General features: G+C 41.7%; 1 protein-coding gene across 5 annotated transcripts in view; it reads left to right on the forward strand.

The window, feature by feature from the left end:
• NEDD9 (neural precursor cell expressed, developmentally down-regulated 9) overlaps positions 1 to 19,564 on the forward strand; it is a 181,582-nt gene that overhangs the window by 148,952 nt on the left and 13,066 nt on the right. For all 5 annotated transcript variants that reach the window (XM_037842970.1, XM_037842968.1, XM_037842972.1 and 2 more), the window contains one exon: positions 5,991 to 6,437. In XM_037842970.1, the coding sequence (XP_037698898.1) occupies positions 5,991 to 6,437 (447 nt within the window). The remainder of the gene's footprint in view (positions 1 to 5,990; positions 6,438 to 19,564) is intronic.

Genomic DNA, 19,564 nt, shown 5'->3' on the forward strand with positions numbered 1-19,564 from the left:
CTTGCTATGCCTCCTGTAATCTCTAGCTGTGGGGCTTGACTGACTTGGACGCACAATTTGTTCCTGGTTCAGTTAGTTCATCTCCCCCATGGTCATCCGAAAATTTTAACTGTCTTGCTGAATTCTATAGAAAACAGTTTCATTCTCTCTACAGAGAACCAGGAAATCAGAGTCTGGAGTTCATTTCGATTTAGCAAATATTTAATGAGTGTGTTATGTTATAGACACCGTGAGCTCTGGAAATACAAAATGAGCATGACAGTGTCCTTGATCTTACGGCCTTCACAGTCTTGAATGAGATAATACAAATCATACTTTTTTTTTTGGTCAAAGAATGTTTCTTTATTTAGGTTAAGCATAATAGGGGGCAACATAAAGTTGCTAATGAAATTTGTCTTATCAAATACCAACAACACTAATCCCCTGAAATTTAGTGCATATATCAGTTTATTTACAATAAAGACTATCAAACTGGTGGGATACTGATGACACTCAAATTTGATACCTCAGATATCTTTTATAACCTATACAATGCTAGGAAGAGATACCTATTACAGAGAACCAGGGAGGGAAATGACCAGAAGATGGATTTTGAGGTGGAAAGAGGTTCAATGCAAGAAGACCCATTGGGAAGTCATCGCAGGACTCCAGAAAGACAGTTGCTGAGGACCTGAACTAGGAGTGGCCGTGGGGTGGAAAGCAGGTCCAGCTGCAGAAGACTGTTTGGGTTTCAACTCTGAGGTTCCTAAATTGTGTGCATGCTGTCAACCAAGATAGGGAAAGTAGGGGTGGGGGTGGGGGTTGCACATGTTGAGTATGAGGTGAAGATGCCCAGTAGACAACTGGAAATGTGGGACTGGAGAGCAGAAGATATATCTGGGCTGGAGGTATGGATTTGGGGGCTACCTGTATATTTAGATGCCATCAGCATGGACAAGTTTTCCTGTAGAGTGGATATATAGAGTGATAAGAGTTCAAAGGAGAGCTAGATCCCCTTGGACACGATCGCTTAAGGGATGGGCATAGAGAGAAGAGGGAGAACCAGGAAATGGTGTCACAGAAGCAAAAGAAGAGTTTCAGGAAAGCTTGGGGTGGGGGTCAATGCCAGATGCTGCTACAATAAAGGTCCCTTTAAATAGGATTATGACTCCAAATGCCAATTTCCAATCCTGATTAGAGCCACAGCCTTTGTAAGTATATTTTGACTTTATGAAACACTGGCATAATTATGGAGCTAGAAGCAGGAGGCCTGAATTCTTGTCCCAGCTCTTCGGCTTGCCAGGTAACCTGGGCAAATCATTAACTTTTTGAGCTTCATTTTTCTTATTTGTAAATGAAAGAGTGGTTCTGTAATTGTTTAAGGTTCCTTCTAGCTTTCAAGTTCCGTGCCTCAAGTAGTTTGGAGCTTTGCCAAGATATAGCTGCATTTCTAACTGCCAGTCTCTGGGGGATAACCATCCAACTGGATAAAGAATTGCCTCAGTTCTCTTATCTCTCATTTATTTGTTTCTGTGTTGACCTTCTCTGCCCTGAAGATAAATATCCAAGGGGTGGGAGAAAGAATAGGTCTTGAACTGCCTCTCCAAGATTTTTCTAAGATATTCAGATAGTGGGCTTCTAACTGTGGCCCCAAGGAATCACATATTTGCACTAAAGAGGAGGGTCGCTCCTTTTCTCTGCCAGAAGAATTAACTCTTGCCTAACTACTTAGGAGTTGCATGTCCCCTTTTGAGGGAGTGGATTTGTATTCCAGCTTAAGTTTACTTGTGTTATCTTCTTACTGAACTCTTGCCCCAAGACCAAGCATTTTCAAAAGCCAGATTCCTTAACCATGTCTGTCCTTACTTTCTGATGTACTGCACTCTGCTGGAATCTAATGGAATTTATCCATAATTGGTCCAGTAGTCTCATTATTATCATTATGTCTCAGAAGTTCTCTTGAATGCAATCAATAGTTTTATTATATGATGTTTGTCAGGCAAATACTTGACAAGTGGTTGCAGTGACCAGAACTCATTAATTCATTATTAATTCAGAGAAATGGTGCTTTAAGACTCAGTCTTCTGAAATGTAATTGTGAAAAGAGAAATATCAGTGTGTGTGCGTCTGTGTGTGTATTAGTATGGATAGGATAGGACCACCTCTTTTTTTCTTGCCCTTCAAACTTTTTTTCTTTATTGAGGGCTACCTTAGGTACACTAAAATGCAGAGATCTTCAGTATCCAGTTCAGAAACTCTTGAATGAGAAATGAGAGGAGGTGAAGTAGGGTAGAGAGCCTGAAGCCAATTGCCACATTGCAAATTAAATAGTCATAAGAGCTTGTGATGTCTCAGGCATTGTTGAAGTATTTTACTTGAATTAACTCATTTAATCCTCACAGCAAACCTATGGAAAGTACTATTATCCTACTATCTATTATCAGGATAATAGATGAGGAAACTAAGGCACAAAAGGGAAAAGTAACCCGCCCAAGTTACACAGCTAGGACACAAAATCCTAAGAATCTCTTTATTCTTTGGACACAAAAAGAAGAACTGTTCATCTTTAGAACATTGTTATAAAATGGAAATATGTGCAATTAGAAGGACATTGTGTAGTAGAGCTAAGGTAGCTTAGAGTTCTGGAAAGAGAATTTAACTCAGAACCAAGAGACCACAGTTCTAGGTGCCTTCTCTGCCACCAACATTGTGGCTTTGTGCAAATGATAAACTGGCCTCCCCATTCCTGTTTTCTCATCTGTTAAAACGGGGACATTGAGTCCAGATGATCTCTAAAGGCCTCTGGGGCTGTAGCCGCCTTTTTGGAAGAGTGACTGGAAAGTAGACATTAGCTCTCTGTGGTTGCAAGGATATATTTTTTTTTTTAATTCAGTTTTATTGAAATATATTCACAAACCATACAGTCATCCATGGTATACAATCAACTGTTCACAGTATGATCATATAGTTATGCATTCATCAGCACAATATATTTCTGAACATTTTCCTTACATCAGAAAGAATCAGAATAAGAATAAAAAATAAAAGTGAAAAGAGAATACCCAAACCATCCCCCCATCCCACCCTATTTGTCATTTAGTTTTTACTCCCATTTTTCTACTGATTTTTTTTCAATTTTTTAACTTTGTTTATCAAAAAATTAAAAACAAACAGGCAAACAACAACCAAAAAAACCCCACAACATTTCAAACAAAGCAATGGATTAAGGAAAACAAATAACCTAAAATAACTACTTTGCTTCCAATATGTTCCTACCATACCCCAAGAAAATTAATAAACCATGTCCAAACAGAGGAGTAAGAAAAACAAATAATCTAAAATAACTACATGGTTGCAAGGATATTAAATAACTCACACCCCTGCCCAGCCAAGGCAGAGGATATTTGTCAGTGTGTGAATAGGTGTCAGGCTGGCGCTGGGGTCCCTGCCACTAACAGCCGGTGCCAAGCACGCTTTCTAAATACTGATCTCTGCGGGCATGGGGAAGACTGCTGGGAAATAATGGACAACCAATTAGGAAAGTGCACCCATCGGTGCCTCAGTCAGCACTAACAATAGGGCTCACAAAGTTTTCCCTGAACAGCAGCAGCTCTTGAGGCAGGTCTAGAAACATTAGCAGGCTGCTTAGCTGGCAGTGGGAAGGTTACTGGGACAGGAGACAAAGAATATCCAGAAAGACTCACAAGGGGATTTCTAGTTGCCTGTTGTCAATCATAGTCCAGTGCCATTTCAGCCCTGCATGGCGTTTCATGAAAGTGACCCACCTCCAGCGGCCTCCAGGTTATTTGTGCTGATCAGGACTTTAGCCCTTTGCTTTTTTTTATTGTTTTTGGTTTCTCCTCTTTCCCTTCTTTGTAGCCAATATAATTGCATAGCTATCAACCCTCATCTCCAACAGAACTTGCCCAGCCTCTGTTACTTCTGATTTCATCTTGAGGCTGCCTTCCCAGCCTTCCCAATTGTTGAATGGACCCAAGAGAAATGGAGAGTCCACAGTGGCTAGCTCTCTCCCTTCTCTAAAACCACAGTGCAACTCTGGCACACTAATTTCCTTGAGATCATTTTGGTACAAAGGGCCAGAATCTTGACTTCTGTAACTCTATGGCTTTTCTTTTAAATTACTAGGCACAGAACATCCAGAAACATGGAAGATAGTAAACGGAGGAAGCTTTAGGTTTATGATACATGCTTAAATGGCTCCACAAGCCAGCGTAGAACACTGCACAACTTTTATCTTTATGTATGTGAAGTTTTAATTGTTAGAAGGAACTCAAAGCTTCCTAGAATATGAATACTAACTAAAATCTTCACCCGAAACACAAACCTCTCAGTTTTCTGTTAGCTTCCCTTACCATTCACTCACCTGTCTATGTCACAGACTTCCTGAACTCTCATAACTATCAAGAACAAGAACTTGATCCTTATTCTTGAAGAGCATCCCCGGGCTTCCAAAGCACTGACCTCTGTGGCTTTATCTCCTTTCCTTAGGTCGAGCAGATGCACTGACTGTGAGGAGCTTGGCCGGCAGAAGTAGAACTAGGTCCCCTTCCCAACTACTGATCAGAGGGGAGATCCCTTACAGTCACTCCATAATGGAGACCCGGCACCCACTGCCAGACCTTTGGTTATGAGGCATTGAATGGAGGGAAGTGGGGGATGAATGTATGTCAATTATTAATGAATGAAAAACACGGGCTGAAAGATCAAGTCCACATTTCTAGAGAAGAAAATGGGGCCTAAGTCCAAACAGCTCCAAATTCCATGAATATGGTATCATGTGAAATAAAGTAACAAGAAAAGTATGCTCCATCCAGTCTGCAATGCTTCCTTCCATAAATGATCATCACTTCAACACCTCGTGCATCCAAACATTTAGCAGCACACTAGAGGGATCGCTTTTAGTTTTTCAAGTGCTTGCAGTGAATTTATGACAGTCTCCGACTTTGCACCGGGAAGGATGGAGGCACGTGGTAATGGGTGCCAGCATGCTGGGAAACATTACTAAAGCCAAGAAATGAAATCCTTCAGAGCCTTTGAAAGGTTTCCAGGAATGTTGGCGTGCACTGCCCACCCTCTCTGCTGAATGCCTGCTCTGGCTGACTGCTAAAGACTGAATGTGCCAGAAGGGCCTTCATACAAAGAGAGAAAGTGTTTTGGGCCCTTGAAAGGGGAAGGCACGGCCTTTCAGATGTGAATGGCAGGATTCAAAAAGTAGGTGATAAAGTGGCATGGTGATGATGGGTCCCCGGGAATGGCATGAGCAAGAGATGAAAAGAGAAAGAGTTAGCATCTACCTATGTGTTACGTGTTAAAACTTTGTAGCTCTCCACCATCAAATCTGGAATGTAGACTGTAGTCAAACTGTATTCCATGCTGGATCGTCATGGAAGAAACACTCGCTTGTATATTCTCCCTATTTCCAAGGAACTTAGATCAACTGAGAATAAGATTTTTTAAGCCCTGCTCCCTCCAAGGCAAATATAAGTGTGCTTCTGTTTACATTTCATCACTGAATACAAATGCCATTTGGACTATTCATTATTTGGGATTTTCTTTGACTCTTTTTTACCTCCAATATATGAAAAATATTTAGAAATGTGTGGTGTAGTAATCTGAATTTCTTGCAATATTATTTCCTTCAGCTGGCTTTAAGAAAGCAAGAAAGAATGTCTTTGTATACTGAACCATCCTCTAACTTTTAAACAGTGCTACTCATAATTCCTTGGCACAGCCTTGACCGCTAGAGGAATGAGTTCCTCTGGCGTTTGCGCTTTTCCGAGGAGGCAGCCGATGTCATTGGTGGCAGAAACAGAATGTACGGATCTGTCTTTCGTCTGCACCATCTGTTTTTCTCCTTACAGGCTATTGTTCAGATTTATTCTTCTCTTTCCAGGAAGTATGCCTCTCCATACGAGGATGGGCTTTAGGTGTTAGCGGGACTGAGCTGATATTCTAACACGATTTCTCCATGTTCCTTCCTTCCTTCCTAGAATCTTATGGCAAGGGCCTTATACGACAATGTCCCAGAGTGTGCTGAGGAGCTGGCCTTCCGCAAAGGAGACATCCTGACCGTGATAGAGCAGAACACAGGAGGACTGGAGGGATGGTGGCTGTGCTCCTTACACGGGCGCCAAGGCATCGTTCCCGGCAACCGGGTGAAGCTGCTGATTGGTCCCATGCAGGAGATCCCATCCAGTCAGGACCAGCCTACATCTGGACTGATGCACCAGACTTTCAGCCAGCAGAAGTTCTATCAAGTGCCAAACTCACAGGCTGCCCCTCGGGACACCATCTACCAAGTTCCACCTTCATATCAAAACCAGGGAATTTACCAAGTACCCACAGGCCATGGCACCCAAGAAAAAGATGTGTATCAAGTGCCACCATCAGGGCAGAGAAGCATTGGGGTGACCAATGGTCCCCACTTAAGTAAAAAGGTGAGTAAGTGACTAACTGAATTTTTGTTCCTATTTTTACCCCTTTGCACCAATGGAAATGTTCCCCAAATAATAACTTGAAACTGTCAAGAAGTAAATATGTCCAGTGCCCTAGTTTGAGCATCATTTTGGCATCATTTTCCACTCATTCAGTCAGCAAAACTTTCCTGGACTCCTACTATATGCCAAGAACTGTGAATTCACAGCTATTATAAAGTTCCTGGGTCATTGAGTTGTTTCTCTCCAACTTTCTGATAGATCTGCTCCCATACCTAGGTTCTGAGTTTTCAGACATTTCTATTTCCTCTGTAAGTGGTACAAGGCACCACATTTTGTACAAGCACAATAATGCAGCAAAGAGACCCTCCTTTGGCCAAAAGCTAAATCATGACCCCATTGGCCTGACTGGACAAAGAACCCACCAGAAGTAGAGGGAGCAAGAAGTCACAAATGGGTCATGCCTGCCAACTTGTTGTGTAGAGTCACCTGCTTAAAATCTGACTCAATGAAAATACAAAAATGCTAGTGACCCTAGAAAGAAGCCATCCTCCTGTCCTTCAGGTAATTCCCATAGTAATACCTGAGGCAGTGGGTGAAAACAGTGGGGTAGCATATTTAGGAAGTCGTCATATTTTTTTAAAAAGGGGGGTGTGTGTGTGCTCTTCAGCATAAAGTATAATATACATAACAATATGAGGTAAATAGAAATTCATTAATCAAATACTGACTGTTGAGCATCTAGTGGATTTTTTATGCTAGTGATGAATTAAAGAGTGAACAAGGCCCTTGTGACGCTTACCTTGTAGCGTTTATGTCTTTCCCACTACTAGTCACTGCAATGTCAGGTAGTGACACATATCTGGGAAGAATATAATGTTAGTGGAATTATGGAGAGTAACAGCCAAAACCAAGATGATACTTTGGTGAGCCCTATAAGGGCAGGGACCTTCTCTTTTATTTTAAACACTAAATGCCTAGAACGGGTCCTGTGGGATTTGGTATTAAGAATGGACTAATTTAACAGAAGCAGAAAATATGCCTGAATTACAAAGAGCCAGAGCTTATGGACTCTTTCTGGCACTAAATCTAGATGTGCCCATCTCAAGAAAATCTAACACAAAGTCTGGATTTACAAACACAGGTAAATTATCTATTTGCACGATCACAGAATCCTCTTGAAGAAAAGGGGTAAAAGTTTTACTGTTGAATTCCTTTAAATAGCAAAACCACTAATGCAATTTCAAATCACCTTTTATATGAAGAAGATGTTTTGCAGAACACTTCTCCAGAACACACAGGTGGCATAGACTGTGTATATGTGTATTAAGGGGATTCCTAAAGAAGGTGTGGGTAGCTTTACAACTTACACCCAGGGACAGTAACCCCTGTCTAGAGGGGACAGCGTGTGCTATGACCTTTTCAAAGTCCTTCTCACCTCAGTGATTGTAGATTCAAAGGGAAAGCCAATCCCAGCCACTCTCTCCAGAGTGGGGAAAAGAACAGTTGAAAGGTGTAACTATAAATAAAGAACTTCTCTCATTCTTAGTCCTGGCTGTTTGCACCCCAAAAATAGCTCCCCTTCAGCTGGGCTTGTGTGAGGCAGCCTACAGAGGCCAGAACAGGAAATGCTTGGCTGAAAGGTGGTGGGGTCTAAACTTTCATCACAGCTTATTTTGGCAGAAAGGTGACTTGTTTTCCTTTTTAGACTTAACCTTTCCAGCTCCAGGTCTGAAAAGTCCAAAACTTCAGGCTTCTTCCTATAACTGCACTGTAGATTTTCTCCTCGGCTCGCCATTCTTCTGGAGGGAAAAGACTCTGACACAGCTTCCCTTGGATTTATGGTGCTCTCTGGGTTGCTGGGTTAACCCCGGGTACTCAAAATCAGTGTTATTTCTTTTTTAATAAATTCTAAAATCAGAATATTTTACATTTAGCAAAAGGCAGGCAGTTCCTGTGGGCGGCAACAAACTTCTGAAAAGGTCCTCTGCCTGCCTCCAGCTCTTGGGGAGACATTACCAAAGTTGGGGAGTGATTGTGCCTGCAGCTCTAAGCTGTGAGCAGTCCGGGTCCGAGGAGGTGAATGTGGGGAGGACGGAGAGGACGGGAGGGATGGGCCTGGCTCTAATGCTGCCCAACACTGGGAGCTCTCCAAGAAACAGGGCCTCTGTCCTCCAGGCAGCCTGCCTCTGTCCACTGGACCATTGGCTCCCACCACCATTGACATCTGCCCTCTTTCTTCCTGCCTTCCTTCTTCCTTCCTTTTCTTTCCTTCCTCCTCCTCCTCCTCCTCCTCTATTCTCCTCTCTCCCTCCCGCCCACCTCCTTTCCTAAATGGTTTGGAAATAGTTTTACTGCTAAGAAGTGATTTTAACTTTCGAGGGGATAGTAACTGCTTTAAAAATTTCCGTCCACACCACCCTTTGTGTGGGTTTATGAGTCAGCATCTTCTCAGTGGGTGGGAGTCACACCGAGGACTCAAGCCAAGGCCCCAAGGGGCGAGCACAGTATAGTGGGGAGTAGGACGTTTGTTGAGTTCTCATTTTAGCTGTTTTATTGACTTGCTGAATTGCCTTTTATTCATTTTCTCTTTTAATTTCCCATCTGTAAAATGGCTGTGAACCCGGAGCTAGACATTCTTGGTAGTTGAAGCTGTGGTCCTTAACAGGTGTTAGAGAAGAAAACAAGGTGGCAGTAGAATTGCATTCTGAACCACCAAAGTGTGGTTTTAAAATTTCAGCAAACCTAAGAATCATGGGGAGGGTCAGAGAGGGCTAGTTGAAATGCAGATTCCCACCCCCTTTCCCCCAGGAGCTTCCAGTCCAATAGGTCAGGGTTGGGGTCCAGGAATCTGCATTTTAATAAGCTCCTTGGATGAGTTCTGGAGGAGGTGCTGCAGGACCACACTTTGACAAACTCTGAAGGGACCGGGAATGGGGACTGGTTATATTCCAATCTGATTGTGATTCGGGACTTTCCGTAGTTAAAAATTCCCTTTATGTTGCCACAGACTGTGGGTTTCAGAAGTTTGAGCCGCCACAATTTTTTTCTAGTAATGAATCACTTAAAAAAACAAAAAGACAGTGAATTGTGCCTTCTATCAATGCCAACGATCACTTCAACTTGGCTCTCCGGGGGAACTCCGGCCCCTACTCACCCTCTTACACCCACATTAACTTACATTCATCACTTATTAAATCAGCGGTTAGAGAAGAAGAGAGAGTCATATAATCCCCAACCTTTTATGAAACAAGAAGACAGCATGAAGATTGTGAAAAGAGCATGGGCTCTGGAGTTAGGTAGACTCTTGGTTCTGTCTCTGTAGCTGTGTAACCCTCAGCGTGTTACCTAACTTTTCTGAGCTTTGATTTCTTCATCTGTAAAATGGAAATAATCATAACTACATCATAAGGTTGTGAGAATTAAATGAAACATATATATATACAATATAAAAGTAAGTGGCACCATATTTAGCATTGGGGGCTTGAAAAAATTAATTCCCTCTCCTGCTTTTTCTTTCCTTTCTCAGAGCTTATTTTGAACCAAAGCAGCCATGTTTATGTTTCTTAGTATACACCAAATGTATACATTCTTTATTGCTAGCACATTATGCTGTACCCTTTGAGTTCCCAGCTCTCTCTTTGGTCCTACCAGAACTTTGCACAGGTGGAAAAGAACTCTTAAAAGTTATCTGGAAACCATATACACCGACACATTTACTTAATTTCATTGCTCTTTTTCACTGGAGGTTTTGTGTGCAGGGCCGTTTTATCCATTAGGCATTATAGGCACAATGCCTGGGGCCTATGAGAAAGTTTGAGAGCCAAATAACAATAATTTAGCCCCAAAATATGAAACACAAAACCTTTGAAATAGAAAATTAAAAACCATTTTGATAAATGTCTATGAAACAACATGTTAACCTCATTAATTGTCACATTTAAGGCTCACAGGAATTTCATTACATTTGAAAACCATTTATAAGTTAGATTTTTCTCACTTTGCAAAGATTTCTGAATATGCAGTGTGACTGCCAAGAACTCACAGGCAATTCTAAATTAAATGAGTTACTCATAGTCAAATTATTTGAAAAGTTAAATTTTATTTTAAGTTTTCAATTTTTTGAAAAGCAAAAATTCTGCTTAATATGGGAGAATGGCTGAGTGGAGCCATCAAGCATCTAAAAGACTCAGGCCTCCAAGGGTCTAAAATAGCCTCATTTCTCTGCTTCAAAGATCAGTAAAATTGCCCCCTGAGTTCATCCATTTCATGCTTAATCTGCACAGGGAATTAAGTGTTCTCTGATTACTCTTTGGACATGTTGCTTTTACTCTAACTTGTGAATTAGATTTGCTTTCCCTCCTTCTGACGACCAGTTTGGGGCTAAATTATAAGCTTCATTGGGGTGGGGAACTATACCTGTGTCTTTACTACAACAGGCCAAGCACGGAGCAAAATGTCAGCAGACAGATAGCCAAATGAACAGATGAAACAAAGCAGAAGCAAGAAATGAAGCATTTAATTCGAGTTGACCTTTCAGTAAACTCAAAGGTGGTTCTTATATCACCCATCCACCATCACACCCTTCAGATCCTATCTTATAGCTCATTACAGCTTCTTATGATCGATGCCAGATTATACAAGGTAGTTTTCCCCCAGAAGGGACTTTGGGAATGCCATCCCTGTTTTCTGTAGTTACAACTTACAGATACACAACACACGCAACAAATGAGCTTGAGAAGCATGATGGATACAGAATTGGGCATGCCTGAGGACCTAACTTTTCTCTATTTTGCCCAAATCCGCAAGAAGATTAGTTAACTATTTATATGAGATCCCTAGTATAAACAAATTCATAGAGGCAGATAGTGGGTTACAAGTTACCAGAGGCCGGGAAAGGGGGAGTTATTGCTTAATGAGGGCAGAGTTTCTATTTGAGGTGATGAAAAAGTGGGGAAATGAATGTTGGTGGTGGTAGCACAATAAATTGAATGTAATTAGTACCATTGACTTGTACACTTGCAAATGGTTCAACTGGGCAAGTCTGAGTTGTATGTATGTTACTAATGTAACATATAATAAAAAGGTTAAAAGAAAGAAAAAAAGGTTAGTTAACTATTCTATGGTTACCTAAAGAGAATTAGGCTTTTTCTGTAGAGGAGCAGAGTTTTATTTGCATATGCAAATCACTCCACCTAGCATGCCTTTCCCACTCTATCCTACCTGGTAAAATCCTGTTCATTCTTTAAAACACATTTCAGAGTTCATCTCTGTGAAGCTTTCTCTTCATAGTCCAGCACAGGTTTTTATTTCCCCTCGATACCCTCATAATATGTTGTACATTTCAATTATCTCAAGGGAGCACATGGGCTCATTAAAAATCTAACTCCATTATAACGTGCTAAGCTGGGCTAAGCAAAGGGGTAAGCTGGATCTAAGCTGGGGTAAGGACTGCTGTGGGGTTGGCACCTGGAAAACTCAAGTGATGTTAAGATTTATCAAGATCCCATTACATCATCTTTAAGGAACACTTCCTGTCTTCCAAAATGGGATACAGCCAACTGTTGGCAGGAAATGATTCAAGGATTTTTGACAGGTCTTCCAGGCCCATTCCTGAAAGGTAATATAAGAACCCGGAATAGATTATCTACAGTGTTTGTACCTTCTTAGACACTGAGTCATCTTGAATTACATACACACACAGACACCCATAGCCATTGGTAAGGAACCAAGGACTTCCCTTATTGGATTGTGCCCGGAGTGGCACGCTGTTACCAATTAACTGTTATATATTAAGTGGTATGGTTTGTCTACCAACAAGTGAAAATAGATACAGAGGAAATGAAAACTCCCAGATAAGATAAACTCTGACTTCACTTCAGTTCCCTTTGTTCCCTTCTTACAAACACACATACACACTCCAAAAAAATTCTTCCAGGTTAGAAGGTACCTCCAGTTTCTTCACTTATAAACTGTATAATAAAGTACAACTTTGTGCCAGAATAGTGCATTGCTATATAAAGATAAACCTAATTTAAATGAATATTTTTCCCTCAGTCCATGGCTTTTGGGGTGATGGTGAGAAGTGACCTCTCATCTAAAATCCTTCCCCTCAAGAGTCAACATAAATTTTACAACTTATTCTAAATCGGAGGTCCTTGAGCACTTGGAGGGCAGGACTTTATGAGCTCACTTCGAAAATAAGAAGTATCTCTACCCAGTCCAGTCACCCACGCCAGTGCAATGAGCAAGCTGTAATACCTCCTTAAAAATGAACAAAGATCCTTTCTGTTTGGTCAGGGTCAAAGCCTTCAAACTCAGTTGCAATTTGTTATAAGTCTTGTAGATATTGCATATTTCTAGGAGTGCATCAGTAACTTCTTACAAACCCACACCAAAGCAAGCAGAAGTAATCTTCCTTTTTCTATGATTTCATGCTAAGGGACTGTACCGATCAGGGTGAATAGGTGCAATATTGTATGTGGTGTGATGTCTGGCTAAGTGGATCACATTCTTCTTGCAAAGGAGAGAAAAGAATAAATCTCTTTATTTTATTTGATGATAAAACTGAGACTTAGTATTGTTTGAATATATTTGAAAAACAGACTTGTTCGAGTCCACTTTCACAGCTAGATACAGTCTGAAATCAAAAGAACTCATTTCTACACAGTTGTGCCATCAGCCTGGTTGTCAAGAAACATTTCTAGGGAGGTGGGTTGCCCCTGCTTAAGTACAGGTGTGATTTAATCAAGGTGGTATGCCTTCCTAAAAAGTTGTAGGTAATTCCAGTAACATCTGAAGTGTGCCAAGGAGTCCATTCTTCATAGGGACGGCACAGTAGAATTTTGGAAGCACAGAATCCTTTAGCAATGCAGTAATCACATCTGATTTATTTAAATAGTGTTTTGTAATATTTGATTTTCTTGAAGCAGCATGCGCTTAAAGCAGTTATTTACCAGAATTGCTTTTGTTTTCCAGTTTACCACCAATTGGCTATGTAATGTAACCTTCAGCATGTTATTATTGAGTTACTCACTGCCTCCATTTCATTCTTCAGGATAGTCTTAGAACTGAAGTGGGGACGGTGGCTTTAAACGCCTTTGAGCCTCGACTCCATATTTGGAACACTATATATGTAATCTCATCAATCCACTTAACAGCTTCAGGAGGTCTGTGTTACAACTTTCACTTTACCTTTGAGAGATCCAAGGTCTGAGGAGTAAGTTAACCAGCTCCTAGTTAAGAGGCAGAATTGATATTTGAGCTTACGTCTGTCTGACTCCAAAGCTAATGATTTTTACATCCCAACTAATGATTGATGTTGCCAAGCTGTAATGTAAGAGGGCATATTTAGACACATCATTAGCATTGCCAGCTCACCAGAGTCCTGGGTGCTAAAAAGCATCCTGTTGGCCAGGAAAAATGAAAGTTGCTTTAGAAGGCTCCCACCTGAGATCCAGATCCAGCCTAAATGTTGAGGGAATCTTAGTCACGGAACACAGTGGCTCACACCTCCCAGCGGTCAGAGCAGGCTGATCCAAAAGTCCTGAGCAAGTCATTGTGGTGACAGAAAGCCCATGGTTACACTGAGAACATCGCTACATTGGCATCCTCTGCCAAGTGGAAATAGCATCTTTTCAAATGACTTTAGATTGCTCCTAATGGATAACTTCATTAAACCAGATGTCGTTAAATCTCCCAGAAGGGGCTTGCCAATGAATAGGGAACCCAAAAGAAACAGAAGGCACCACCCACCTTCCAAGTTTGTGCTCCACATATGAGAAAGTAACTTTCTTTGGGAATAGTTACTTGTGAAATTAGAAAAGTAGTTCATTTCCAATCCGTGTTGCTAGCGTAGGCAACCAGACACTGAGGAAAGTCAACTGGACTGCCAGACCGAGCTAACTGGAGGTTCTAGTTCACTTCTCTGTCATTAATAGGCTGAATGACCTCTCTAATCTTCAGTTCCCTCAGCTGTGAAATGGGGGCTAGGGCCAGATTATCACGTTAATGGTCTTTGCTAAAATTTTATGATCCAGATATCTTCCCTGATTCTTTCCCAGAATCACTTGAAAAGTTAAATGAAATGACCTGACCCAAAGATCCCTAAAAAAGAAAAGACAGCCTGGCATTTATATAAATTTAAAGTGACCCCTATGCTTTGATAAATCCTTCTTACCCTTCTTTGCGGATCCCGTCCATCTTGCCATCCAATCCAGGTAGAAGATAGAGCCCGGGCCGAAAGAAAGCAAGGGATGAAAGGAGCAGGGTTCAGGCTGCGCTGAGGTGGGGAGAATCATAATTTGACAGATCGGGTCCTGTAACCAAGAACAACTTCCAGAGAGCAACTCATTAAAGAGCACTCTCATCTCTGCTTTGTTACCACGACCTAAGAAATCACTTCCTCCTGCAGCATTCTTTTCTGCCTGTTTTCCTGTGTTTAAACCCCTCTCGGGCTTGGCAGAGTCCCTTGGTGGGTCTGGGGTCTCCCAACTTGGTGGCCCCTCCTGAGCGGGGCACCCAGTTTCTGCCACATGAGCTGGTTGCTCTATTCCCCATTAGGTTCTTCTCTCCCAACTCCAGATGCGAGAGGTCTCCTATTTAGGAGAGGGACGATAGTAATAGGATGTGGGTGCAGAAATTCTCCTCCCTTACCTCTTTTCCATAATCATGTCCCCCCTTGGGGGCAGTCTGCAGGCATCTCTTTAAAGTTCCATTTCAAAGTCTAGACTTAGTTTCAGTGTTCTATTGAATTTATTTGGATGGCAAAAGAGCCAAAACGTCTGTGCCTTTTATAGTGTTCATTCAAAGGACAGTCCAAATTTCAGTCCAAATGACTGCTGTACCCACTCTGCCTCAGGCTGGATGTGGCTCTGCCCTGAGAAAGACCCCACCCATCTGAGGAGCCCAGACGTCATTTCCCGTCATGTGCTTTCATGTTAAATGCCTCTCTCTGCCCTTTGAGGTTTGATCGCTCCATAACTAAATATTGCTTTAGCACTCTCCATACAAAGAACTTCCTGAAAGCAGAAGGGGGAGACGTGGCAGGGACTTGACAATGGGGCACTGTTTCCACCGAGTGTTTAGCTGCACAAATGCTGTGTCAAACGAAAGTGACCCAAGGAGCCCTGTTCCACTTCTGAGCTTTCCGTTGTGACTTTTTCCTCATTTGGGAAGAGAAGCTGGCAGGGATTTAAATGTGGCTAGCATGAGACTTAGTTCTAGCATAAAGATCAAGCATCCAAATGTCTTTGAAGGAAAGTAAGTCGCCTTCCAAAAATAAAAAGGGAAAATATTTTTCAAGAGCACAAGAGAAGCGCTTGGAAGGGTTAACCGTGGATGTGGCTCGTGTGTATTTTTAAGGCCAGACTCGTTTCATTACATTGTTGCTATGCGAGTAAATAAATGAGCTCACTGCTCTACACCAAAGCTGGCAGAGAGAATTTATAGAGAATTAATAAATCCACTGTAGGCAACATGTGGCTTTTCCTTTCTGGTCATAGAAAAAGCAACTGGGGAATCTTGGATTTTTAAACAACAAACCTCTGTGAACTTTTCAGTTTCTGAAAATTGGATCACAAGTTCTAATGGGCAGCGGTAATAGTGCTGATGGTTCTTTTCCTAGGGGTTTTCTTAAAGGAAAAGGGGTCAATAGTTTCATGGGCTTTAAGACAAGAGGTTTTTATAAAACCTAATAATCCCATGGGAGCTAGGGTGGCTCTGTAATGCTTTTATAAAGACATTTAAATGAAACAAGTCCTTTGCAACAGGCAGTCTTGGAAAATCTAAATACCCTTGTTAATGCTTGAGGTCCAGAGAGAAACAGTATAAATAAATCAGTGGGGGAAGGAGGATTAGAGATAGACAGGAAGCGATCTAATTTTACTTTCCACATACGCCAAGAAAAATGCAGATAGATGACTGCTAATCAGTGAAACATATTTTTGAATCCAGACATCTTAGGTACTATATTAATGGCAAGGTAATGAATATGAACTTGTCATAATATTATGGAACCCTGGCCCGTTTTAACTTCTCATCAATTATCCATTATAATCCCTGAGCACCACCCAGGGTTGCTACACCTAGGGCAAGCACCAGAAGCTGTTTACTTACACAGATTCCTATTCTCCTAGATTCTTACATAAACATGGCTTTTCGAGAATCAAGGCAACATCTAGATATCGAGGGTAAAAATATTGCGTAAAATCAGGTCATTCTGAATGTTGCTTTTGATTGTAGAGACTTAGACATGGAGACTTAACTCATGGGAAATTGAGAATCCTTACAAAAGACTCCCCCTGTCCTTCCAAGAGGGATTTCTTATTTTTTTTAAATTTTGTAAAAATTATTTTGTTGATTTTGTAATTTTTTGATATATACAACATATAAATATAAATATATAAAACTAATAATAATAATAATAAGACTAGAACATGCCCAATCTGTTGACACTTCTGCGTGCCCTTCACCCACCCCCATCTCTCCGTTACCTGACACTGCTTATAAAGAGTGGGAGTTTTCTGTTTCCTTTTTTTACAGTTTTTAGGCTTCCTTAGAGCTGCTGGTAGCATATGGAAGGAGGGAAGGATTCAAAACAAGGCAGCCAGATGCAGGCGACAGGTGAGAAGTGATAAGTAGGTGAGTCCTCCACCTACTTATCACTTACTTACTGGGGCTGGTGTCAGACAGAAGTATAGCACAAAAAAACATGGCGGGCCTGAGACCCTAGTAATTGGCTTTAGCGGATTCCCTGGGAAGGAAGAGGATGTGCCTTCATGAATGGCAGGAGTCTGCTCCCTTCCCATCTCCCTCAGTGCTCCTCCCTTGGGCTAACAGCCGGCAGCTGAGAATCTGAAATTCCCCCAACCACATGGCCCCTGGGTGAGGCCCCAGTCCCAGGCACCTGCTTTAAGGAGGTGAGGTGGATGTCCAAGAAGAGAAAGCGCTCCCTGAGTGGACGTGCTGAGACCTTGGCACGGTGACGCCACATGAGCAGAAAATTGTCTTGCTTCTAGGCATTCCAGAGAAACGAGTTTGTGCCCTACGTCTCGGTGAGATCCTCATGACAAATTTCAGCTTATGATCTTCCACCGAAAAGAGAAATTGTCCTGAGTTTGGTACCTTGTTATCTTTCTCTTGGATTGATATCTGTATCTCTAAACTTTATAAAAGTATATTCTTCCCCTGGGGTTTTCCATTGGAGGGTCTTGGGTGTTATGGTGATCATTGTGGTAATGGCAACACTGATATGACCAGAGTAAAATAATAGCCCAAGTAAATCTACTGATGGTCATCTAAGGTCTAAGTGTCGTCATTTATTGCTTCGATTTGAAATTCCCATTGCCTCTTAGACCTCCCTGGGAACATTTATGCATTTGTGAAGATTCATTTCTTTCTATCTGGCTTAAATCTAAGAATGATTAAATTTTGTTTTCTCCTGTGATTTAATCATGAAACATTTTGGAAGCAAACAGCCTTGAGACCTCTGATTACTAATGCACATACAAACCACCTCATCGTATTGGAAAGGAAAACAAGAATTGACTCGTTTTCTTGTTTCTGTTGTCTTGTCTCCCATATTCCTGGTTATCTTTGGTTGTGTTTCGGACACTGTATTTTAAAAATTACTTGTAGAAATAATTTGAGGCCTAATTATTCTCTGCCAGCCTCAGAATGACACCTAGAACTGATTTCAGATTTTGAGATGTGCTGGGCAAGCCTGATGACTTAAAGCTAGTTGGTAGCCTATGCAAGGGTGGGTTTTCTCCCAGTTGGTCCTTTCTGTTGGCTGCAGCCCTTAGAGTTGCAGCCCAAAGTAGGATGGTTTACCAGGTTCCTTACCTTGGTGAGCCTTGGATTCCAATGTTTCCCCTAGCCCACAGATGCTGCAAAAAGCACCATGGAGCCTTTCAGATACCTGTTTCAGATCAGCAAATGCCCCAAGGACAAAAGCAGCTTCAAAATTGGACTCACTTCTGTGAATTCCTGTTCCTTCCCCAAATTTTGACCAGGTGATTCTTCACTATCTTTTAACTCTGACTGTATTAAGAAAAGCTTTGTCTTCAACAGGATGGTTGATCTGAATTATTTGGTCTACCATTAACGGAAGCCAAAGTCCAAAAGCAAAATCTGTAAACAAAAGCTAAGGTTTAAGGGTTTACTCTGTGCCAGGCACTTTGCTAAGTATTTTACATGCTTGATCTCATTTAATACTCAGAAGACCCTATGAGGAAAGTATTATTATTTCCATTTTATTAATGAGGAAACATGCTTAGAATGGATAAGTAACTTGCTTAAGCTCTCACAGCTAGTAAATGGTAGAACAGGATTTACACCCAGCTCTTTCTGACTGCAGCTTATACTTTCAATCCCCCTCCTCCCACTGCCTCCTCAGACCTAATTTTTCCAATGAGCTCAAGACACCATGGGGCCATGCCTCTGGTACACAGATTCTCATGGCCCCAGCCTGCCATGTGTCCTCAGAACAGAGCAAGCCTGGCTCCTGTTCCTTTATGTTGTATCTTCCTCCTGAGGCCAAAGTAAAAACTAGGGATTGTTTTGATTTCCTTTTTCCAAATACTCGCCCATATGTTTCTGGCTTGTGGCTGAGGAGAGCTCAGGTGTCTCTGTCACATGTGGGCTCTAGAGTGGGGACAAGGAAACCATTTGGTGGCCCTCCTTGGACTCCAATAGTGGTTACATCCAACTGGTGGTGTGGGTGATAATTCTTCCATGGTTTCTCTTTTAGTCTCACAACTGCACGTAATGTTCACTCTGCTTTCCAGGCTCCATCACGTGCCCAAGGAGCATGGCTCATAAGTTGCAGTTCTGTCCCTTATCTCATGGGTCTCACTGCAAAGCTGTTACCTGGAAACCTAGTTCTTAGAGGCAGTCTCATTTAGCATCCTCTCCAGACATTGCTTAAGAATAGCCTTGAGTTTTCCTTCAGTTCCCTAACGTATTCAGTCAATACATTCCTCCAAGACCTGTTATAGCCAAATAACTGGGATAGGCCCAGCTATTTAAATACAGATGAAAAAGACACGGTTTCTGTCTCCATAATGCTAAGAAGAGATGAGATGCATAGAAACAGTCAAACCACAAGTGATAAGTAGATGTATGGGTCA

The sequence above is a fragment of the Choloepus didactylus genome, chromosome 7 (genome assembly GCF_015220235.1).
Source record: "Choloepus didactylus isolate mChoDid1 chromosome 7, mChoDid1.pri, whole genome shotgun sequence".
Taxonomy (NCBI): domain Eukaryota; kingdom Metazoa; phylum Chordata; class Mammalia; order Pilosa; family Megalonychidae; genus Choloepus; species Choloepus didactylus.